Genomic DNA, 25,736 nt, shown 5'->3' with positions numbered 1-25,736 from the left:
GCATTCTCCCCATGACTGTGTGGGTTTCCTTCAGTTCCTCCCAGTTCAAATCCACATTCCAGAGACACATGCTTAGAGATAGTGAGTTATGGGCAGGCTATGTTGGTACCAGAAGTATGACGACACCTGTGGGCTGCCCAGCACAATCTTTGCTGATCTTGTATGTTTCGATGTACATGTGACAAATAAAGCTAATCTTTTCAGCTAAACTTGTGTTGTGCGAGAAAAATGGGCACCTGTAACAAGAGAGGTAATCCTAACTCCCCACTTGCATGGACAGATTTTGTTCTAACTCTGACTAGTGGTTTGCGGATGATAACCACTGTAGATGGCTGCATCTCAAATAATGTCAAGTGTCAGTACCTCCAGTTGAACTCTGTGTTTTCTCCCAGCTGTCAGTCTGTGGGTTTGTATTGCCATGTGCTCCTGTCCCCGGTCCTGCTCTACTCCGGCCCCTGTATCACTGAGTACTCCGTCTCTCATCTGTTTCTCATTATTACCTGTATTGCTGCCACCTGTGACTCCACCTATCACCTACCTCTCTGTTTATTGCTCAGTGTATTTTAGTCCTGTGTTGTCACCTGTTTGTTGCCAGATTGTGCCAGTGAATTTTCCTGAGCCTTTCTAGCATTTGTATCTGTACTCTATCCATCTGAGTATCGACTCTGCCTGTTTCCTGATTCTGGTTTTGGATTTCTCTGGATGTTTTGATCTCTGCCTGAACTTTGACACTGACTTTGTTTACACCTTGGGATATGTTACTCAATTAATATCACTGTGTGTACAGTACTGGATGCGATTGGATCCCTGCTCCAGTGCCCTGACACCCAGTTGGAGTACAGGAAGACAATAGAAAACCCAGTGACATGGTGTCATGCCAGCCTTCCTCCGAATGTTAACAAGGAGCTGGTCTTTGACTTCAGGAGCTGAGGTTGGGAGGCTTGAGAGATTCAAGTACCTTGGTGCAAACATCATTAATAGCCTGTCCTGGTCCAACCACATTGCTATCACAGCCAAGATAGCTCACCTACAGGTCTACTTCCTCAGGAGGCTATAGAAATTCAGCATGTTCTTGTACCAACATTTCTTGGTGCATCATAGAAAGCATTTTGTTTGGATACATCATGGGTTGGTATGGTAACAGCTCTGCACGTAATGGCAGAAGACTGCAGGAAGTTGTGGAGAACTCAGCAGGGGAACCAGCTTACTGTCTGTAAGGAGACTGTACATTCAGCCCTTTGTTCTGTGGGTTTCTTCTCACTTTCTAAAGATGTACGGTTAGAGTTAGTTAGCTGTGGGCTTGTTCTGTAGGCCCCAGAAACTTGCAGACAGGTTGTGGTGAACTACATATACCTGTCTGGACATGCCCCCCTGCTGACTGCTCCTGTGGCTCCTCCCACAGACCCCGGTATAAAGGCGATTGAGGCCTGAGCCCTGCCCTCAGTCTCCAGGATGTAGTGTGGTGGTCAATTACTGCTTGTTTTCTCTTCCAGTCAATAAAAGCCAATATCTCGCCTCACGTCTCGGAGAGTTATTGATGGTGCATCACAGGTCCCAGCACAATCCTTGCTGATTTGATGTGACACATTTCACTGTATGTTTTAATGTACATATGACAAATAAAGCTAATCTTTAATCCTTACATGTGACATTAATAAACCAATGCCAATTCCTACAAATTTTCAAAGCAGAACAATAGCGGGAACACTTGTGGGTTGAGGCCCACTGACTCAGTTTGCAAACTTTTCAAACTAGTAGGCACAACTTTTCAAATGAGGCAAACACAGGTAAATGGGAGTAGTACGGGTAGGTAACATCGGTGTGGACACGTTGGGCTGTAGGACTGGGTCCGGGCTGTACAACCTTATGAGTCTATTTCACTTCATTCATTTTTTTTTTAACCACTTATCTGCACAGACGGAAAATTTGCGTTGGCCAATTAGCCCTCGCACACTTTGGGGAGGAGTGGGTTCTTACGGATAATGAGCAGCCAGCACACAGACAATGCATGGGCTCAGGATAAGTTCCAGCCCCACTGTGCCTCCGCATCACCCACCAGGTCCTTTATGTGTGTGAAACCACTGCAGTAAAATAACACATCCCGTTTCATCCTACAATCTGGTGCAATCTTAATGCTTTCCTGTATTATAAGTTTGTGATTGAAAGCTAGTTTTCCTGTAATGATGCACCATGGAAAACATTCTGTCTGGATGTATGAGAGCTTGGCATAGCAACTGCTCTGTACGTGATCACAGGGAACTGCAGAGAGATGTGGACACAGCTCAGCACATCACAGAAACCAGCCTCTCTACGGACTCTGCCTACACTTCCTCCTGCCTCAGTAAAGCAGCCAGCAGAATCAAAAAGCCCAACCACCCCAGACATTCTCTCTTGTCCCCCCTCCCATTGTTAGGGGATGCAAAATCCTGGAAACATATACCTCCAGGCATAAGGAGGGCCTCTATCCCACTGGGACAAGACTACTGAATGGTCCCCTAGTATTTTATGAGCTTGCCCTTTCAAGACCATAATATCAAACTACATTTTGACCAACTAGAAAGCATTGTTGTAATATTCCCCAGAATGTTAAGATAGGCTCTTGCCCTCACAGCCTACCTCATCATCGCCTTGCACTCTTTGTAACTGTAACACTTCCTTCTGCACTCAGACATTGTTTTGCCTTGTACTACCTCAATGCATTGTTTTAATGCACCTAGACCACGGCCATCAATAGCCTTCTAATCCATGTACTTATCCAAATTACTTTTAACTGTTGCAGTTGAATCCTCATCCATCATTTCCTTTGGCAGCTCGTTCCACACTCACGCCACCCTCCAACTGAAGAAGATTTCCCTTATTTTTATTCTGCCCAGCAACTCCTGATTTAACCCAAGCCTAATCATGGGACAACTACCAGCTGGTACGTATTTGGACTGTGGGAGGAAACTCATGTGGTCAAGGATGTACAAACTCCTTACAGACAGCAGTGGGGATTAAACCTGTAAAGTGTTGTGCTAACCACTATGCTACTGTGCCAACTAAAATTTCACCTTTCACCTGAAATCTATGACCTCTAGTTCTGGTCTCTCCCAACCTGAAGGAAAAAAAAGCCTGCTTGTATTTACCCTACTTGCACACCTCATAATTCTGTATACCTCTATCAAATCTCACCTCAATCTCCTACACTGCAGGAAATGAAGTCCTAACCTATCCCTATACTTCAGGTCTTCAAGCGACTTGTAAATTTTCTCCACACTCTTTTGGACATCTTCAAAAGGCAGCATCCATCACAAAGGATCCTTAGGGTCCTAGACATGCCCTCTTCTCATTACTACCATCAAAGAGGAGGTACAGCAGCCTGAACACCCACACTCAACGTCCTAGGAACAGGTTCTTCCCCTCCATCATCAGATTTCAGTATGGTCCATGAACAATACTTCTATTTCTCTTTTGCGCTATTTATTTATATTGTAACTTATAGTAATTCGTTTTGCCTGCACCGTCCAGCACTGCTGTCACAAAACACATTTCACGACGGGACTGATGTCAGCGACGATAAACCTGATTCTGACACTGCTCTGGAGGTCTGGGTGGGATTTCAACTCGAGTATGAAGTCGAGGAGCGAGAGTATTGGCTGGCGGTCCGGTAAAGACTCCTCCTCCACCACGCCATGTCCCTCACTGCCTACACGCCTCCTCCTTCCACACATCAACTCCTGTGTTGCTAACCGACCCGCCGCAAATCCACTTAGGTCCACCTATCACCCACCCGCACCCCCGCTCACTCCTCCCTCTCATTTCCAATATACCGGCTCTCTTCTCCCGACCCTCTATCAGTGCGGACGCAGGGTCCCGACCCGAAATGACCGGCCTCCACAGATGTTGCCCAGCATCGCTCCGGTTTCCAGTGTCTGTCGTCTCCAGCTCAAAGCTTCTCCGGACGTGGTTGTCATTCGAGATTCCTGCCTCTAACCCGCGACCCTCTCCACCACCAGAAACTTAGCCTTGTCCCAGCCTGGAATTAACTTTGCCCCACTCTTACCCCGTGCTCCAGTCCCAACAACCATCCGTTCCTGCTCTTTCGTCCCTTGCTGTACACGCGGTGGTCCCAGACGGTGTTAACCCTTAACTGACCGGCGGCTGAGCTCTCGAGATCTGCAGAACACCCCCTTATAGAAGCCTGTTCCAGGAGCCACTGGTCCCCATCCCTCAACAATCGGCTGTCGGCTGCGGTCCGGGACATGGAATCGAGCGCGAACAGGACGGAGAACGGCAGCGCCGGCTGGTTCGAGGCTCATGTACGGGCAGGTCTCGGCAGCGGCTTCAATCTGACCGGCGAGGAGAGCCCCCCGTTCCTGACCGACGCTTGGCTCGTTCCCCTCTTCTTCGCCCTGCTGATGTTGGTGGGGCTGGTGGGGAACTCGTTGGTGGTATTTGTGGTGAGAACCCGAAGGAAGCTCTGGACAGCGACCAACTGCTACATCGGTGAGAGAACGGGCTGGGACTGACCGTGTGTCCCGGGAACACCCGGGGGGTGGCAATGCGGGCATTCAGTAACACACACAAAATGCTGGAGGAACTCAGCAGGTCAGGCATCATCTATGGAGGAGAATAGACCGTTGATGTCTCGGGCAAAGACACTTCCATTGGTAACGGAAAGGAAGGGGGGGGGGGGAGAAGCCAGAATGAGAAGGTGGGGGAGGGGAAGGAGTACAGGGTGGCAAGTGATAGACCAAACCAGATGAGGGGGGAGGGGTGAAATAAAGCGAGAAACTAGGAGGTGATAGGTGATAGGCAAAGGGCTAAAGGAGAAGTAATCTGACAGGAGAGGACAGTGGACCATGGACGAAATGGAAGGAGGAGGGGTAAGATGGGCAGATGAGAAGGGGTAAGAGTGGAGCCAGAATGGAAAGAGAGAGAGGAAGGGGAGAAATTGTTGTGTTTGAGAAATAAATGTTCTTGTCATCAGATTGGAGGCTATCCAAACAGAATATGTGGTGTTGCTCCTCCAACCCGAGGATGGATTCAATGTGATGGTAGAGGAGGTGATGGACTGACTTGTCAGAATGGGAATGGGAAGTCAAATAGAAATGGGTAGAACCAGGACATATTGTCTTTTGTGACAGATGGAGCGAAGATGCTTGACATAACGTTTCCCCATTCTGCACCGGGTCTCACCCTTATAGAGAAGGCTGAACCGGGTTTACCAGATATAATAGATGACCTCAGCAGTCTTTCCCTCACCTGCAGAGACAGTTTGGGGCCCTGAGTGGTGGTGAGGGAGGAGGTGTAGCACTTGTCGCACTTTCCAAAACGAGGGGTCACAGTTTAAGGATAAAGGGGAAGCCTTTTAGGACCGAGATGAGGAAAAACTTCTTCACACAGAGAGAGGTGAATCTGTGGAATTCTCTGCCACAGGAAACAGTTGAGGCCAGTTCATTGGCTATATTTAAGAGAAAGTTAGATATGGCTCGTGTGACTAAAGGGATCAGGGGGTATGGAGAGAAAGCGGGAACAGGGTTCTGAGTTGGATGATCATCCATAATCATACTGAATGGTGGTGCAGGCCCGAAGGGCCGAATGGCCTACTCCTGCACCTATTTTCTATGTTTCAGGGGTAAGTGCCAGGAGATAGATCTGTGGGGAGGGTCTAGCTGAATTCCACCTGCATTGTGTGCATGTTGCTCAAGATCTCCATCACTTGCAGAATCTCTTGTGTTTATGTTGGGCATTCAGTGATCAGATAGTGGATTATCCAGTGGCTGTCAGTTGTATGTCAGTGAAATTACCGGTACCTTATGGGTCTGGAACACTGAAGAGTACAGCACAAGAACGGGCCCTTTTGGCTCACAATGTTGCGTCTAATGAATTAAACTAATGATGCCAGCTAGACTATTCCCTTCTGCTGCATATCAAAGTCACAATAAACTTATTATCAAAGGACATATACATCATCATATACTACCTTGACATTCCTTTTCTTACAGGCACTTCCAGGAAAATAAAAAAAACATTAGAATTTATGAATAAATACACATAAATAAAGCTGACTAACAGCCAATGTGCAAAAGAAGTCAAGTTGTGCAAGTAAAAAAATATATAACCAATATCAAGAACGTGAGTTGTAGAGTTCTTAAAAATGAATCTGTACATATACACCTGGGCCGTATTTCTCCAATCTTGTACATTTAAGTGCCTAAGAGCCTCTTAAACATTTCTACCCTATCTGCCTCAATCACCATCCCTGGCAGCACATTCCAGGCACCTGCCCCTCTTGATATAGAAAGATCTTAGCTCCCACATCTCCTTAAACATACCCACTCTCACCTTAAATGCATGTCCTGTAACCTTGGGGATTTCAACGCTGGAAAAAAATGTTATCTGCTGTTTACTTTAGGATGGTCTCTTCAGATGCCCAGTGATCAGAATGTCGTACCTTTTGATCTGATTCCAGAATTATTGAATCTCCTGTGGAGGGTGAATGCAATGGCCACTCCCATGCTAAATTATGAGGCGTTTAGAAGGGAGTAAACTGTCAAACTTATGTCTCTTGACAGAAGGTTCAAAAACAACAAGTAAAGATTTAAAGTAATTAGCAGAAGGTTCTGGGGGGTGGGCAGAGCCAGATATACTTTTCCAGCCAGAGAGTAATAGGGATTAGGTACTCCTGTCAGAAAGACTAATGGAGACAGAAACCCTCCCTTTATTTAAACCTTGCTTCACTGGGTACTGAAGGTACTATGTCCCACAGGCCTACGAAACCCTCCACCCTGGGTTATGAGTATCCGACTTACAGACACCCCTACATATGAATGTACACGCATAATATTATTAAATTCAAAAGTCTGACATACTGTATGTTCATACATTGGTTCAGAATCAGGTTTATTATCACTGTAACACACACAAATTGCTGGTGGAACGCAGCAGGCCAGGCAGCATCTATAGGAAGAAGCACAGTTGACGTTTCAGGTCCTGACGAAGGGTCTCGGCCCAAAATGTCGACTGCTTCTTCCTATAGATGCTGCCTGGCCTGCTGTGTTCCACAGCATTTTGTATGTGTTGCTTGAATTTCTAGCACCTGCAGATTTCCTCGTGTTTGTGTTACTATCACTGTTGTATGTTGTTTTATGACAGCGTAAACTTTACTCACCCCATCACTGAACTGTTCCTACAACCAATGGACTCTTTAACTCATGTTCTCATTATTTATTGCTTATTTATTATTATTTCTTTTTTTCTCCTTTCTGTATTTGCACATTGTTGTTGTCCATCCTGTTGGGTGCAGTCTTTCATTGATTCTAATGTGTGCCTTGCATTTATTGTGAATGCCCACAAGAAAATGAATCTCAGGGCTGTATATGGTGACATATATGTACATTAATAACAAATGAACTTTGAACTTTGCAGTACAGTGAATCAGAATTAAAATCAAGTTTGTTATCACTGACATATGACATGAAACTTGTTATTTTACAGCAATACAGAAGTAGTTACTATAAGATATAAAGAAAAAATGAATATTAAAACATAAATAATTAGTGCAAAAAAGACCAAAAAGCAAGGTAGAATTCCTTATTCCATGGACCATTCAGAAATCTGATGGAAGAGAAGGGACATAGGTTTGACAGCTTACTCCCTTCTAAGCACCTCAGAGAAGTTGTTCCTGATGGCCACAAGAAAGTGAATCTCAGGGTTGTATACGGTTTACTTTGAACCTTGAGTGTACATTCAGGCTCCTCTACTAGCACTGAGAAGATGACATGTCTTGAATGCTGAGAGTTCTTGCAATTTGCCTATCGTCACAATCTCAATGGCTCTCCACACAGCTTTAGACCACCTGGACAACACAAACATGTATGTCAGGATGCAGTTCATCAACTATAGCTCAGCATTTAATGCCGTAATTCCCACAATCCTGATTGAGAAGTTGCAGAGCCTGGCCTCTGTACCTCCCTCTGCAATTGGATCCTTGATTTCCTAACCAGGAGACCACAATCTGTGTGGATTGGTGATAACATCTCCTCCTCGCTGATGTTAAACACTGGTGCACATCCGGGGTGTGTGCTTAGCCCACTGTTCTACTCTCTATACAACCATTGTTGGTAGAATCTCAGATGGAGCCGAGAGGGCGTACAGGAGTGAGATATGCCAACTAGTGGAATGGTGTCGCAGCAACAACCTGGTACTGAATGTCAGTAAGACGAAAGAGCTGATTGTGGACTTCAGGAAGGGTATGATGAAGGAACACATACCAATCCTCATAGAGGGATCAGAAGTGGAGAGAGTGAGCAGCTTCAGGTTCCTGGGTGTCAAGATCTCTGAGGACCTAACCTGGTCCCAACATATCAATGCAGTTATAAAGAAGGCAAGACAGCGGCTATACTTCATTAGGAGTTTGAAGAGATTTGGTATGTCAACAAATACACTCAAAAACTTCTATAGATATACTGTGGAGAGCATTCTGACAGGCTGCATCACTGTCTGGTATAGGGGTGGGGGGGTGCTATGGCACAGGACCGAAAGAAGCTGCAGAGGATTGTAAATTTAGTCGGCTCCACCTTGGGTACTAGCCTACAAAGTACCCAAGACATCTTCAAGGAGCAGTGTCTCAGAAAGGCAGCATTCATTATTAGGGACCTCCAGCACCCAGGGCTGGTGGTAATAAATCTGATTCTGATTAATGATGTATGCCACTTTCAAAGGGTTTCTTTGGCAGCTCGTTCCATATACACGCCACCCTCCTGGTGAAGATGTTGCTCCCTGTGTCCCTTTTAAATCATTAAACCAATGCCTTTTAGTCTTTGATTCCCTTTCCTTGGAAAAGGACTCTGTGCATTTACCCCATCTATACCATTCATGATATTCTACGTCTCTATAAGGTCATCACTCAATCTCTTATTTTCTAAGGAATAAATTCCAACTTCTTTTTATAAGTCAGGCCCTTGAGTCTTGTCTTGTTTCCTTCAGTCTCCAGCTTTGAGTCCTGGCAACATTCTTGTAAGCTTCCTTTGCAGTTTCATGACATCTCTCCTGTAACAAGTTACCCAAAACTTATGGTTGTCTGTAAAAATGGAACCTGTTTGGTACCCAGGGACAGTGTGTACTGGGAGATCAGATTAAACAGGGTAGCACATCTTCAACTGGAAGAAATGTTATGGTATGAATAGTCTCCTTACTGATAAAAATTCTTATGCATTATGATTTGTATTCACTTCATTCCCTTAGCCAGATGTTCAAAGCTTATAATGGCTAAATAGTTAATGGTGCACACATTCTTATGCACTTTATTAAAATATAGACTACTCTTTAAAAGTGTTCTCTTGTCAGATGGCAGGTGGTAGCCTTAAATTCAAGATTGTTTAAAATAATCTCCAGTACACAAGAGTAAAGGAGAATGAAATAATAGTTACTCTCGATCCGATGTAGTGCAAAAAAAAAACACTAGATAAAGAATACATTAATGAAAAACCACAGTAAATATAAATACATAAGATTAGCTTATGCATATACACAGATTGATTGTATGTACAGAACTTCCGATGACTTCTGGTCAAAATGGCACCTGCGTACAATGCTCCTTTGGTTGACATCTTTTGGATAGATCATGAAACCATATATTTCAATTCTTTTATGTCTTTTACGTTTTATTTTTGTCTTGAACATAATTCTGGATCTGTTGGAGCTTGTGGTGTGCAGTTTGGAGATCGTTTGGGTGTTTCTGCACTCTGCAGTCTCAGAGAGGATTCTGGGAGGCAGAGGCCATTACGTGAACTTTGTGGTGAGAAGGCTGCGGGGATGCGAGTCCATGTTCAACTCCATTTCGGCAATGAAAGCTTCTATTGTTTGCCGACTAAAGTGATGAGGGAAATTGAACCATCGAGGCGAATGCAGAAGGTGAGCGCTGCCTGCCTGCCACTTTATTGGTGGGAGATCGCTCTGCTGCTGGAGAAGGGAAACTGCCTTTTGATCACTCTGCTACGGAGAGGGGAGACGGCCTTTTGATTGCTCTGTGACAGAGAGGGGAGACGACCTTTTGATTGCTCTGCTACAGAGAGGGGACACTGCCTTTTGATCGCTCTGCTACGGAGAGGGGACACTGCCTTTTGATCGCTCTGTGACGGAGAGGGGACACTGTTTTTTGATCACTGCTACAGAGAGGGGACACTGCTTTTTGATCGCTCTGCTACAGAGAGGGGACACTGCTTTTTGATCGCTCTGCTACGGAGAGGGGACACTGCCTTTGATCGCTCTGCTACGGAGAGGGGACACTGCCTTTTGATCGCTCTGCTACGGAGAGGGGACACTGCTTTTTGATCGCTCTGCTACAGAGAGGGGACACTGCTTTTTGATCGCTCTGCTACGGAGAGGGGACACTGCCTTTGATCGCTCTGCTACGGAGAGGGGACACTGCCTTTTGATCGCTCTGTGACGGAGAGGGGACACTGCCTTTTGATCGCTCTGTGACGGAGAGGGGACACTGCCTTTTGATCGCTCTGTGACGGAGAGGGGACACTGCCTTTTGATCGCTCTGTGACGGAGAGGGACACTGCCTTTTGATCACTTTGCTACGGAGAGGGGACACTGCCTTTTGATTGCTCTGCTACAGAGAGGGGACACTGCTTTTTGATCGCTCTGCTACGGAGAGGGGACACTGTTTTTTGATCACTGCTACAGAGAGGGGACACTGCTTTTTGATCACTTTGCTACGGAGAGGGACACTGCCTTTTGATCGCTCTGCTACGGAGAGGGGACACTGCTTTTTGATCACTGCTACAGAGAGGGGACACTGCTTTTTGATCACTTTGCTACGGAGAGGGGACACTGCCTTTTGATCGCTCTGCTACGGAGAGGGGACACTGCCTTTTGATCGCTCTGCTACAGAGAGGGGACACTGCCTTTTGATCGCTCTGCTACGGAGAGGGGACACTGCTTTTTGATCGCTCTGCTACGGAGAGGGGACACTGCCTTTTGATCACTCTGCTACAGAGAGGGGACACTGCTTTTTGATCGCTCTGCTACGGAGAGGGGACACTGTTTTTTGATCACTGCTACGGAAAGGGGACACTGCTTTTTGATCGCTCTGCTACGGAGAGGGGACACTGCTTTTTGATCGCTCTGCTACGGAGAGGGGACACTGCCTTTTGATCGCTCTGTGACGGAGAGGGGACACTGCCTTTTGATCGCTCTGTGACGGAGAGGGGACACTGCCTTTTGATCGCTCTGCTACGGAGAGGGGACACTGCTTTTTGATCGCTCTGCTACAGAGAGGGGACACTGCCTTTTGATCACTTTGCTACGGAGAGGGGACACTGCCTTTTGATCGCTCTGCTACGGAAAGGGGACACTGCTTTTTGATCACTCTGCTACAGAGAGGGGACACTGCCTTTTGATCACTTTGCTACGGAGAGGGGACACTGCCTTTTGATCGCTCTGCTACGGAGAGGGGAGACTGCTTTTTGATCACTGCTACAGAGAGGGGACACTGCCTTTTGATTGCTCTGCTACGGAGAGGGGACACTGCTTTTTGATCGCTCTGCTACGGAGAGGGGAGACTGCCTTTTGATTGCTCTGCTACAGAGAGGGGACACTGCCTTTTGATCGCTCTGCTACGGAGAGGGGACACTGCCTTTTGATTGCTCTGCTACAGAGAGGGGACACTGCCTTTTGATCGCTCTGCTACGGAGAGGGGAGACTGCTTTTTGATCACTGCTACAGAGAGGGGACACTGCCTTTTGATTGCTCTGCTACAGAGAGGGGACACTGCCTTTTGATTGCTCTGCTACGGAGAGGGGACACTGCTTTTTGATCGCTCTGCTACGGAGAGGGGACACTGCTTTTTGATCGCTCTGCTACGGAGAGGGGACACTGCCTTTTGATTGCTCTGCTACGGAGAGGGGACACTGCCTTTTGATCGCTCTGCTACGGAGAGGGGAGACTGCTTTTTGATGGCTGGTGGGTCGCTTGCTGCTGGAGAGGGAAAGGCCTGCTGCTGTGCCTGGAGAATTTTACCCAGGTTTTCTGCGATTTAGATATGGACTTGGACTATAGACTTCTCTCAGTCTTTTCAGTCTTGTAGTTTTTTATATGCTGTGTTATTTGGGGTCGATGTGCCTGTTTCATTTTTCTGTTTTGTGTGGGGAGGAGGGCTTTGAGGGTTGATGATTGTGTTGCCTTTCTTCTCTTGCTTGGTTTCGTGGCTATCGAGAAGAATTTCGGAGTTGCATACTCCGATAATAACTGAACTTTTGACAAAGTGACACTAGGTAGAGGAGTGTCAAACTTTGAGTCTGGTGATCCTGGTGCGGATGCTATGTTGCCTCCTCCCTGATGTAAATGGGACAAACAGACCATGAGCAGGGTCGATGGGATCCTTCACGATCCATTACTTTTCTGTATAAATGCCCTTCTTGGGAGGTAGGCTGGTGCTGGTGATGTACTAGGCAGTTTTGACTGTCTTGTTATAGAGGCTTCCTGTAATGCAGTTTCCACACCAGACAGTGATGCAGCATGTTAGGACGCACCTGTAGGAGATTGTGAGGATGGATGTGCATTGTCCAGCTCTCTTCAGCCTCCTTAGACAGTACAGGTGTTGGTGAGCTTTCTTGATGTGTTCTGGGACCATGAGGGGTTGTGCAAGATGGGCACTTCAGGAGTTTAAAACCGCTTGCAGTTTCCATTGCTGTGCTGCTGATGTGAGTGGTCCGAGTTCTCCTGAAGTCAATAACCATCCCTGTTGCCCTCTTGACTTTGAGGAAGAGGTTACTTGCCTGGCACCAGGCCTTGAGCCCTTCCACCTCCTTTCTGTAGGCCTTCTCATCGCCGTTGTTAGTGAGCCTCACACCAAAAATCAGAATATTTGAATTACCTTCTCTGCTCCACTGTGAAGGCTTCTCAATTCATTCAAGTTCAAGCTAATTGTTAGTCACCCTATACATGTGTAGTTTACCTCAAACAAAACAATGTTCCTCCAGACCAAGGTGCACAACGCAGTACATATAACTCACACACAACACATAAAGGAATATTACCACAAATTAATTAACAAATTATAAAATATATTCCAGAAGACTGATGTTTAACGTAAGATGAATTTATGACACAAATCAAAAGCTAAACAGTATAATGCTACTGGCGCTTCACATGTGATGAAACCTGGCTGGTGATAGGAGGGTTCAGTAGTCTCATAGCCTGGAGATAGAAGCTCTTTCCCAGTTTACAAACCCTGTCCTACTGTTATGGCACCTCTTTCCTGAAGGAGTGGGGTCAAAGAGATTGGGGAATGGATGGAAGTGATGACAAGTCAACTCAATGTGGAGTTTATTGTCATGTTTATTTATTTAGAGATTGAATGTAGAACAGGTCCTTCTGGCATTGAGCAGTGCCACCCAGCAAACCACCAATTTAACTCTATCCTTATCACAATTCAATTAACCACGAGCAATTAATCTATGAAATGGTACGTTTTTGGACATGGGAGGAGACCAGAGCACCTCGAGGAAACACATGCAGTTACAGGGAGAACATACAAACTCTTTACAGCTTACAGATGGCACCAGAACTGAACTCTGAACTTTGATGCCTCACGCTAACTGCTAACACTGTCATGGCACCAGTGTACACTAGTGCATTAGGACATGTGGAGCGGCATCACAGGCACAGAGCATCATTTACAAGAAGTAACATAAATTAAACACCTTGAATGATCTGACTCACAATTAAACTGTTCACTGTCTGTGTATTTTCAGTTAATTTGGCAATTACGGACATCATTTTCCTGGTTTGCTGTGTGCCGTTTACAGCCACTCTGTACCCCCTTCCCAGCTGGATCTTTGGAGACTTTATGTGCAAATTCGTCAACTACCTACAGCAGGTAATGAGGGCATTGATCTCCGATTAATGTTGGCTTGTGGGATGGGTTCAGCCTCGGGAATGCTTTTTGAACTGGAGGTGGGGTGGGGTGGGGCAGGCTTGGGGAGTGTGGGTAGCCACAGATGGTTCAGATACCGATGGGGAGCGATAGATCAGGACTGGGAACTACTTTGGATTAGCGTCAAACCTCCAGCCCTGTCTTTTATCTCCCAGCGATGCAGGGCCTTCAATCTGTAAAAATTTCCAGGATGTTACAAACATCGTAGGATTCTCTCCATATTTCCACGTTGCTGTAAGGTTTAGAGTCTCACACAATCATTGTGATGCAAGAGGAAGTGTTTCTGTCTTGTCAGTTCCACACACAATATGCTGGAGGAACTCAGCAGGTCAGGAGGAGATTAAACAGTTGATGTTTCAACACCGAAATCTTTCATCAAGACCCTTCTACGCCTGTCTGGATTCTATCATCTGTCTATACATAAGGGCAATTGACAGTGGTCAATTAAAAACAATCCATAAAAGATTGGCTTTATTTTTCACGTACACCACAACATTCAGTGAAATGTGTTGTTTGTGACAAATCAAATCCGCGAGGCTGTGCCAGGGGCAAGTGTTGCCATGCTTCCGGCACCAAATCAAACGGCAGCAGCTCACAAGCCCTTACCATACGTCTTTGGAATGTGGGGGAAGACTGGAGAATCCAGAGGAAACCCATGCGGTCATGGTAACAGACAAATTACTTACAGACAGTAGCGGGAATCGAACCCCAACCGGTGATCAATGGCACTGTAAAGTCAAGTCAAGTCACTTTTTATTGTCATTTCGACCATAACTGCTGGTACAGTACACAGTAAAAACGAGACAATGTTTTTCGGGGCCATGGTGCTACATGAAACAGTACAAAAATTGAACTATGTGAAAACAACACAGAAAAAAAACTACACTAGACTACAGACCTACCCAGGACTGCACAAAGTGCACAAAACAGTGCAGGCATTACCATAAATAATGGACAATAGGCACAGAGGAGGGCAGTAAGTTGGTGTCAGTCCAGTCTCTGGGTATTGAGGAGTCTGATAGATTGGGGCAAGAAACTGTTACATAGTCTGGTTGTGAGAGCCCGAATGCTCCGGTGCCTTTTCCCAGATGGCAGGAGGGAGAAGAGATTGTATGAGGGGTGCGTGGGGTCCTTCATAATCCTGTTTGCTTTGTGGATGCTGCGTGTAGTGTAAATGTCCGTGATGGTGGGAAGAGAGACCCCGATGATCTTCTCAGCTGACCTCACTATCCGCTGCGGGGTCTTGCGATCTGAGATGGTGCTATTTCCGTACCAGGCAGTGATGCAGCTGCTCAGGATGCTCTCAATACAACCCCTGTAGAATGTGATGAGGATGGGGGGTGGTCGCTCCGTGCCCTCCTGAAGTCAACAACCATCTCTTTTGTTTTGTTCACATTCAGAGACAGGTTGTTGGCTTTGCACCAGTCTGTTAGCCGCTGCTCCTCCTCTCTGTATGCCGACTCATCATTCTTGCTGATAAGACCCACCACGGTCGTGTCATTGGCAAACTTGATGATGTGGTTTGAGCTGTGTGTTGCAGCACAGTCGTGGGTCAGCAGAGTGAACAGCAGTGGACACAGCCCTGGGGGACCCCCGTGCTCAGTGTGATGGTGTTGGAGATGCTGCTCCCGATCCGGACTGACTGAGGTCTCCCAGTCAGGAAGTCTAGGATCCAGTTGCAGAGGGAGGTGTTCAGGCCCCGTAGGCTCAGCTTTCCAATCAGTTTCTGAGGGATGATTGTGTTGAATGCTGAACTGAAGTCTATGAACAGCATCTGAATGTATGTGTCTTTTTTGTCCAGGTGGGTTAGGGCCAGGTGGAAGGTGATGGCAATGGCGTCGTCTGTTGAGCGGTTGTGACGGTACGCAAACTACAGGGGGTCCAGTGAGGGGGGCAGCAGGGTTTTGATATGCCTCATGACGAGCCTCTTGCACTAACTGCTATGATCTTCCACCTCCACACTCTCTCTCCCTCTCTCCCCCACTCCCTCTCCTTACCCCTTCTCTCCAGGTCACTGTCCAGGCCACCTGTATAACACTAATGGCCATGAGCTTGGATCGCTGTTATGCCATGGCCTACCCACTTCAGTCACTGCGCCACCGCACCCCCCGGCTGGCGATGGTGGTAAGCGTGGTGATCTGGATTGGTGAGTTGGATGGACAGGAGTGCGGTGTGGGGGGGGGGGGGGGGCATGGGTAGAAGCTCCAGCAAAGTCTGCAGATGAGATCCCATTGTGGGCTGGAGCTATTGCCAGAGCCTGGGGAGATGGAGGTCACTTGCAAGAGGAAAGCATAGAAGTTAAAGCAATGGTTTGCACCTCCAGTGATAGGGGTTCAATTCCCACTGTTGCCTGTAAGCAGTTTGTATGTTATGCATGTGACCACCTGGGTTTCCAACAGGTTCCTCCCACATTTCAAATATATATGGGTTAGGGTTAGTGAATTGTTGGCAATATTTGTGAGCTGCTCCCTTTCGGTTGTATTGGTTGTTGCGTAAACAACACATTTCACTCTATGATTCAATGTACACGTGACAAATAAATCTAATCTTTATTTTTATGATGTGCAGTGGGATCTTAGGGTTCAAATCTATGGATTCCTGAAACTAGAAACATACATAGATAGCATGTGGTGTTTGTAAAAAGTGTTTCAAAGTGTTTACAGTGCAGTCATGGGTGCAATAGATAGAGGGAGGGAACCAGAATGGTTGATCAGATTAAATGATTAGTGGACGAAACTTTTAAGATGGCGTGAAGTTTTTGTTTTAATAGCCCTATAGCACTTTCCAGAAGAGAGCTTTGGGAAAAGACATTTTGAAGGGTGGGTAGTGTCCGCAGTGATTTCCTGCCCGTTTCTTTGTCCTGGACACATACAAGTCCTGCAGTGATGGTGGACTACAGCCAATGACCTTATCTACTGACCTGATAATTTGCTGTAGTTTTTGTATGTTACGGGCGGATGCTGCACCAAACCAGACGGCTAATAGCTGATGTGAGGATGCTCTCTATGATGGCAGTGTAGAATTGCACCTGTATGTTCTGGGGAAGATGGAATTTTACCAACGGGTGCAAGACATCACTTAACCCTTCTTTTCCTGTTGTACTGTTTCTCTTTTAATCATTTTGAGGTTCCTTCGTTCTGTCTGTTCCCATGGCTCTGTACCACAGGACAGCAAAGGGCTATTGGTATGGTCTACAGACGTACTGCATCGAAGCATTCCCCACAGAGTCCCAGCAGAAAGCCTTCATCATCTACACCTTCCTTGCTGCCTACCTCCTGCCTCTGGGCACCATCTGCGTGTGCTACACCATCATGCTACAGAGGGTGGGCCGCCCAGTTGTCAGACCCGTTGACGGCAGTTATCAGGTACTGTGCGAGAGTTTGTATTTGTATGGCACCTGTCAACTGACCCCACTCCTTCCCCCCGTTACCCAGGCCAGACTCTCTTCTCAGTCTTAGGTTCCACAGCACCAGGTTCAGCAACCATCAGGCTCCAGAACCAGTGTGGTTAACTTACTCACCTCAACACTGAACTGATTCCACAACCTACAGACTTGCTTACAAACACTCTACAACTCATATTTGCAATACTATTTATTATTAATAATATTTGTCTTTCTTTTTGTATTGGAACAATTTGTTGTCTTTTGCATATTGAGTGCTTGACTGTCTTTATGTGTAGTTTTTCATTGCTTCTATTGTGTTTCTTTGTATTTATTGTGAATGCCTGCAAGAAACTGAACCTCGGGGTAGTATATGGTGACATATACAGTCGGCGCTCCTTATCCGCAGGGGATTGGTTCCAAGACCACCCGCGGATACCAAAATTTGCGGATGCTCAAGTCCCTTATTTAACCTGAATCAGTGCGGTGGTCTTTAGGACCCAGTGGAACCCCAGACTTTATTTAACATGTTCAGTGCAGTGGACATTAGGACCTGGCATAGCTCTGAATCCACAGTGTTTCTGTTCACGAAGATAATTACGATCACGATTGAAAATAAGGTGGAAGTAATAAAGCGATCGGAAAGAGGTGAAACACCATCGGTCATTGGAAAAGCGTTAGGCTACAGTTGGTCAACGATCGGAACAATTTTAATGGAGCATGTGAAAGCCCTTGCCCCGATGAAAGCTACAATTATTACTAAACAACGCAGTAGTTTAATAATTGAAATACGTATGTTTTAGTGTTTTATATGCATAGAAAGGTAAAATATGTACTCTATATTAAGAAAAATGTTTGGCTAACTCACGCTAAATAATACTGGATGTACCTGTTCCGACCTCAAATCTGACTTAAAGACAGACTCAGGAACGGAACTCATTCATAAACCGGGGACTGCTTGTACTTTTAAGTCATTTCTAGATTACTTATAATACCTAATACGATGTAAATGCTATGTAAATAGTTGTTAAACTGTATTGTTCAGGGAATAATGACAAGAAAAAATAGTCTGTACATGCTCAATAAACGAGTGCTGGAGAGAGAACTTCCGGGTTTTCCCGATACGCGGTTGGTTGAATCTGCGCATGTCGAATCTGCGGATAAGGAGGGCCGACTGTATGTACTTTGGTAATTATGGTGAAATACAGGTATTTTTATAATAAATTGACTTCCGTGAGGCTGGAATGCAAAACGTCCATAAGACATTGGAGCTGTTTCAACATGGCTGATCCATTTCCCTCTCGACTCCATTCTCCTGCCTTCTTCCCATACCTTTCAGGCCCTGACTGATCAACAACCTATTAACCTCTGCTTTTTGCTGTGGCAATGAATTTCACAACCCACTGGCTGAAGAAATTCCTCCTCATCTCTGTTCTGAATAGATGTCCCCCTATTTTGAGCGGTGCCCTCTAGTCCTAGACGTCCTCACCAAAGGAAACATTCTCTTCATATCCACTTTATCTAGGCCTTTCAACATTAGATAGGTTTCAATGAAATCCCTCCTCTTTCTCCTAGATTCCAGCGAGTACAGGCCCAGAGCTCAATCGCTGAGGAAATGGCAACAGTTCCATTCCCAGAATCATTCTCATTAATCTCCTCTGAACCTTCTCCAATTTCAGCATATTATTTCTTAAATAAGGGCCCAAAATTGTTCACAGTACTCCAAGAGAGGCCTCATCAGTGCTTTACATAGCCTCAGCATTACATCCTTGTTTTTATATTCTAGACCTCTTGAAATATTACATTTGCCTTCCTCACCACTGACTCAATCTACAAATTAACCTTCAGGGAATCCTGCACAAGCACTTCCAAATCCTTTTGCAGGTTGGATTTTTGACTTTTCACTCCGTTTAGTAAATAGTCTATGCTTTTATTTCTTTTACCAAAGTGCAAGACCAAACACATCCTGACGCTGTTTTCATCTGCTACTTCTTTGCCCATTCTCCTAATCTGTCCAAGTCTGCTTCCTCAACCCTACCTACCTCTCTGTCCATCTTTGTATTGTCCACAAACTTGACCACAAAGCCATCAATTCCATCATCCAAATCATTGGCATACAACGTAAAAAGTAGCAGTTCCAAAACAGAACCCTGTGGAACACCACTAGTCACCGGCAGCTAATGTGAAAAGTATCCCTTTAATCCCACTCTTTGTCTCCTGCCAATCAGCTAAAACTCTATCCATGCACATCTTTCTTGTAATACCTGGGCTCTTATTTGTTTAGCAACCTCATGTGCGGCACCTTGTCAAAGGCCTTCTGAAAATCCAAATGCACAACATCCACCAATTCTCCTTTGTATATGCTGCTTGTTATTTCTTCAAAGAATTCTAACAAATTTGTCAGGCGATATGTTCCCTTGAGGAAACCATGCTGACCTCAGCCTATTTTATCATGAGCCTCCAAGTACCCCAAAGCAACATCCTAAACAATCGTCTCCATCGTCTTCCTAACCAATGAGGTCAGTCGAACAGGCTTACAATTTCCTTCCTTTTGCCTCTCTCCATTTTGAAGAATGGAGTGACATTTGCAACTTTCCAGTCCTCTGGAACTATGCCAGAATCTATTGATCCTTGAAAGATCATTACTACTGGCTCCACAATCTCTTCAGCTTCCTCTTTTGGAACAAGTGACTTATCTAACTTGAGATCTTTCAGACTCCCAAGCACCATCTCCCTAGTAATAGCAACTGCACTCACTTCTGCCCTTGACACTCTTGAAATTCCAGCATACCTCTAGTCTCTTCCACAGTGAAAACTGATACAAGATACTTGTTCAGTTCATCTGCCTTTTCTTGTCCTCCATTACTTTCTCTTCATCGTTATTTTCCACCAGCCTCATATTTACTCTTCCCTCATATTTACTCTTTATATATCTGAAAAAGCTTTTGATATCATTTTTGATATTATTGGTTAGCTTACCTTCATATTTCCCCTCCCTTCCCCTTTTAGTTGCCTTCTGCAGCATCCATCATCAGGGACCCCATCACCCAGGTCATGTTCTCTTTTCACTTCTGCCATCAGGATGAAGGTACAGGAGCCTCAGGACGCACATCACCAGGTTCAGGAACAGTTACTACCCCTCAATCATCAGGCTCTTGAACCAGAGGGGATAACTTCACTCCCACCATCATTGAACTGTTCCCACAACCAATGGACTCATCATGATCTCAATTTTTATTGTGTATTTATTTAGTTTTTTTTCTTTCTTTTCGTATTTTCACCATTTGTTTTTTTTGCACATTGGTTGTTGTCTGTCTGGTTGGGTGTGGTTGTTCATTGTGTTTCTTGTATGCCTGCAAGAAAATGAATCTCAGGGTTGTATGTGGTGACATATATGTATTTTGATAATAAATTTACTTTTTTTATAAAGTCGTTTTAAAAATAAAGATAATAAAGATCCTTATTTCCCCATCTGTAAGGGAACGCTGTCAGAGCAAAACTGTGTAATGCCCAGAGACAAGCCTGAACCTTGAACGTTTTAAAAATATATTTGAAGAAGTGTGCAAAAGCTCCATTATAGGACGGGGTGTTCAGAGCCCCCATGTACAGTATATGTTACTTTTAAAAGCCGATTGTAACCTGGTAAAATGTACAGGACTCATTAACACACACTCCACCACACATCTATAGAAGTTTGTCAATGTTTTTGATGTCATGCCAATTCTTTGCAAACTTCTAAGGAAGTAGAGACACTGCCATCCTTTCTTCATAATAGCATTTATGTGCTGGACCCAGGGTACATCCTCTGAAATGATAACACCAAAGAAATTCAAGTTGCTGACCCTCTCTATCTTTGATCCCCTGATGTGGACTGGCTCATGGATATCCAGTTTCCTCTTCCTGAAGTCAATAATCAGCTCCTTGGTCTTGCTGACATTGAATGAGAGATTGCTGTGGCACCACTCAGCCAGATTTTCAATCTCCCTCCTATAGGATGATATATCATCATCGTTGATTTGGCCAACAACAGTGGCATCATCAGTAAACTTAAATATGGCATTGGAGCTGTGCTTAGCCACACAGCAATTATTGTGAGAGTTACTGAGATAGACTGAGAAGATTTTATTTTGCGTGCCATTCAGACAGGTCATTTCATACATTGAGGCAGTACAAAGGAAAAGTGAGGGAGTGCAGCGTAGGTTCATAAGGTTAATTCCCGGAATGGCAGGACTGTCATATGTTGAAAGATTGGAGCGACTGGGCTTGTATACACTGGAATTTAGAAGGATGAGAGGGGATCTGATTGAAACATATAAGATTATTAAAGGATTGAACACGCTGGAGGCAGGAAGCATGTTCCCGCTGATGGGTGAGTCCAGAACTAGAGGCCACAGTTTAAGAATAAGGGGTAGGCCATTTAGAACAGAGATGTGGAAAAACTTTTTCACCCAGAGAGTGGTGGATATGTGGAATGCTCTGCCCCAGAAGGCAGTAGAGGCCAAGTCTCTGGATGCATTCAAGAGAGAGTTAGATAGAGCTCTTATAGATGGCAGGGTCAAGGGATATGGGGAGAGGGCAGGAACGGGGTACTGATTGTGTATGATCAGCCATGATCACAGTGAATGGCGGTGCTGGCTAGAAGGGCCAAATGGCCTACTCCTGCACCTACTGTCTATTGTCTAAAACAGAGTGCACCACCTTTGCCCTGTCCACCCATTTCAATTCAATTCGACTTCCCATTCCATTCTACATGTTGGTCCATGGCCTCTTCTACTGCTGCGATGAGATCAAACACAAGACCTCATATTCCATCTGAGCAGCTTCTGATCTGATGGCTTGAACATTGATTTCTCTAATTTCTGGTAATTTCTCTCACCCTTCCCTCATCCCCTTTCCCAGTTTTTCCATTCACTTTCTCCCTTGCTCCATCGTCTTCTCCAATCAGGTTCCTTCTTCAGCCCTTTACCTCTTCCATCTATCCCCTCTCAATTTCTCACTACATTGCCCCCTTCCCCATCCACGCACCTTCCTCCTCATCTAGTCTCACTATCACCTGCCAGCTTGCACTCCTTCCCCTCCTCCTCATTCTGGGTTCTTCCCCTTTCTTGTTCAGTTGTTGATGAAGGGTCTCGGTCCGAATTGTCAGTTGTTTATTTCCCATCATTGATGTTGCCTGGCCTGCTGAGTTCCTCCAGCATCTTGTGTGTGTTGCTCTGGACATCTAACCTGCAGAATCTCTTGTGTTCTTGCAGAATAAAGTGCTACGAAGTGCAGTACAGATTAAATGCAAGTGCCACAATGAGGTAAGCTGAGAGATTGTTGGTGATGAAAAGCCATTTAAAAGTCTAACAACAGCAGGATAGAAGCTGCCCTTGAACCTGCTGGTCGGTACTTCCAGGTTTTTGTATATTCTGCTCATCGAGAGAGGGGAGAAGAGAGAATGACCAGGATGGGAGGGGTTCTTGATTGTGCTATAAACAGAAGGGATTCTGGAGATTCTGAAAATCCAGAGCAATGCACACAAAATGCTGGAGGAACACAGCAAGTTAGGCAGCTTCTATGGATGGGAATAAACAGTCGATGGTTGGGCTCAGTCCTGATGCAGGGTCTCAGCTCAAAACATTGTCTATTTATTCCTCTCCATAGATACTGCCTGATCTGCTGAGTTTCTCCAGCATTTTCTGCATGTTACTCTTGATTATGTTGGCTGCTTTCCCGAGGCAGTATGTGTGAACACTGTTGTAATTCTCTTCCATATATTTTCTTCCAGAAAGTACATCATTTGTCAGAGAGGTCAATGGCCATGAGGGCGAAAGTCACCAAGATGGTGGTGGTGATTGTGCTCTTGTTCACTGTGTGTTGGGGCCCCATCCAGGTCTTTGTCCTCTTTCAAGGCTTCTACACTGGTTTCCAGGTCAACCTTGAGACCTACAAAATCAAAACGTGGGCTAACTGTATGTCTTATGCCAACTCTTCCATCAATCCGATCATCTACACATTCATGGGTGAGAATTTCAGGAGATCCTTCAGAAAAGCATTCCCCTTCATGTTTAAGCAACGGGTCAGAGATGGCACCTTTACCAGAGGCTCCAGGAATGCCAAGGTGAAGTTTGTCACCGAGGAATCATAAGTTCTTCAGAGATGACAAGTGACTTGAGAAGAATTGAACCCTTCATTAAAACTCTATGAATCTTTGAATTCATAGAATTGAATCTTAAGAGTACTCTTAAAAAGTTTCCCATTAATGATCTGCCAAACGAGTGTTATTTGGGAAGAGGACACCATTCAATCCATTGAGTCAGTTCTGTTGGAGTGTTCTCCAGTCTTACACCATGCATCCAATTATGATTAATACTATGTATTCTTTGTTCCCACTTCCGTTTCTATACGAATATGCAACACTGTCGTGGATATACTATAAATTACTGCCCATCCCTGATGCCCTGGAATGTTTTATGCCGACTACTTTGACAAGTTATGAATGGGACTTCAATTAATCTTAAGTTGAAGCCCAACAGGCCGAAACCTGGATACTGGAGGCCTGAAGAGGAGTTGGAGGACTGCCCATGTGGGTGGGAGGGAGGAGAGGGTCTCATTTCATTGTTGTGTTCTGTGTTGTTCTGCTGAGCATTGTGGGCATGTTATGTTGGCACTGGAATGTGAGATGACACTTGCGGATACCCCAGCACATCCCTAGTGTGCTGGTTGTTAGCACAGACAATGCATTTCACTGTATGTGATAAATAAATCTGAATCTGAGTACTTGTCACTGGCACCAGAATCTTGCGACTACCCTATCTGCCAGTGTGGAGTACCAGCTACTATCTGGGCTCTTCAGTATTCCACTGAAGGCTCTGCCTGGACAGGCTCAACACTCTGGACTGAAGATGGGCCCCATGACCAAGCCAGAGAGACCCACTGAGCCAACTGTTCAACTTGTAAATTTGCATCAGGTCAGAGTACATTGAACATAGAACATCACAGCACAATAACACACACAAAATGCTGGAGGATCTCAGAAAGCTAGGTAGTATCTATGGAAAGCAACAAAGAGTTGACATTTTGGACCAAGATCCTTCTTTATTTCTCTCCTTGGAGGCTGCCTGACCTGCTTAGTTCCTCTAGCATTTTATATGTGTTGTTCTGGACTTCCAGCAACTGCAGAATCCCTTGTACATTACGGCAGCATACAGACCTTTTGGCTCAGGAAGTTGTGCTGACCTTTTAGCCTACTCTAAGATCAATCTAACCCTTCCTTCCCACAAAGCCCTCCATTTTCCCATTATTCACACACCTATCTAAGGGTTTCTTGAATTCCCCTAATGTATCTGCCTCTACCACCACTTTGGCAGCCTGTTCCACACACCCACCATACTCTGTCTAAGGAATTTACCCCAGTAGAACATGGACTATTGTAATTGAAGTCAAACTCACAACAAAGAACAATTGCTTCATTGTTTGGAAATACAATGGGGGAGTTTTGATTTAATCAAGTTTAGATTCAGGTTTAAGTTCAAGTTTATTGTCATTCAACTATATTCATATATCGCCAAATGAAGCAACATTCCTCCAGACCAAGGTGCACAACACAGTACATATAACTCACATACAACACATGGAGTAATATTGCACCAACTGTGTGCATAAATAATAAAATATGACTGCAAGCATAAGCACAGCTCCAATATTTAAGTTGCTGAATGTTGTGATCGAATCAAAGGTGGTGATGAATCAATGCATAGGAGATTGAAAATCTGGCTGAATGGAGCCATAAAGACAATTTCAGCAAAAGCAAAGACTTGATTATTGACTACAGGAGAAGGAAGCCAAAGGATAATGAGCCAGTCCTCATCAGGGGATCAAAAGTGGAGAGTCAGTATCTTTCAACTCCTCTGTGTTACCATTTCGGAAGACCTGTCCTGGGTCTATTAACTTGGGGTGTCACAAAGCACCTTGAGGTCACTATGACATATCATTACCATTGTTCTAAGTACTATTGTAGTAACTATTGTCATTACTGTTGTAGTTGCTGTTGAAGTATGGTCTCTCTTATAGTTACCATTACAGTTGCTGCTGTTAATGTGGAGAATTGTATTAATTATAGTTGTCACAATGAAGTATCTAAGACACTGTTATGTTCAATCGTGAATATAAGATGTTCAACTCATTACGTACTGTATGTCTTTAAAGCTCTTCATTCCAAATCAGACTTCAATATTTGCAGTCTTATTCAAAGTTTACATTAATCAATTATTGAAATTGGGAACTAACAGGGAAACAAATAACCTGCTCCCTCTTTTTGATACTCCAGTAAGATTTTCAGTTTTATGGATAATATTTAGATCGTTGTGCAAAAAAACAAACCAGCTGCTGGAGGAACTCAGCAGATCAGGCAGTATCTGTGGAGGGAAGTGAACAGTCGAC

The 25,736-nt window shown here is 45.0% G+C and overlaps 1 protein-coding gene across 3 annotated transcripts; it reads left to right on the top strand.

Annotated features, from left to right (window-relative positions):
• Positions 1 to 3,726: 3,726 nt before the first annotated feature.
• Positions 3,727 to 25,477, top strand: LOC140740110 (G-protein coupled receptor 54-like). 3 transcript variants are annotated; one of them, XM_073069013.1, is made up of 6 exons: positions 3,727 to 4,485; positions 13,749 to 13,873; positions 15,941 to 16,076; positions 17,057 to 17,295; positions 22,565 to 22,615; positions 23,083 to 25,477. In XM_073069013.1, the coding sequence occupies exons 1-6, from the start codon at positions 4,242 to 4,244 to the stop codon at positions 23,440 to 23,442; spliced, it is 1,155 nt and encodes a 384-aa protein (XP_072925114.1). In that variant the 5' UTR covers positions 3,727 to 4,241; the 3' UTR covers positions 23,443 to 25,477. The 3 variants fall into 3 exon arrangements, with proteins under 3 accessions (XP_072925114.1, XP_072925115.1, XP_072925116.1); XM_073069014.1 differs by lacking the exon at positions 22,565 to 22,615; XM_073069015.1 differs by lacking the exons at positions 22,565 to 22,615; positions 23,083 to 25,477 and adding an exon at positions 20,394 to 20,741.
• The last annotated feature ends 259 nt before the right edge of the window (positions 25,478 to 25,736 follow it).

Source organism: Hemitrygon akajei, chromosome 16 (genome assembly GCF_048418815.1).
Source record: "Hemitrygon akajei chromosome 16, sHemAka1.3, whole genome shotgun sequence".
In the NCBI taxonomy this organism is placed as follows: Eukaryota; Metazoa; Chordata; class Chondrichthyes; order Myliobatiformes; family Dasyatidae; genus Hemitrygon; species Hemitrygon akajei.
The sequence above is the reverse complement of the archived record's forward strand: the minus strand, read 5'-3'. Positions and strand labels throughout refer to the sequence as shown.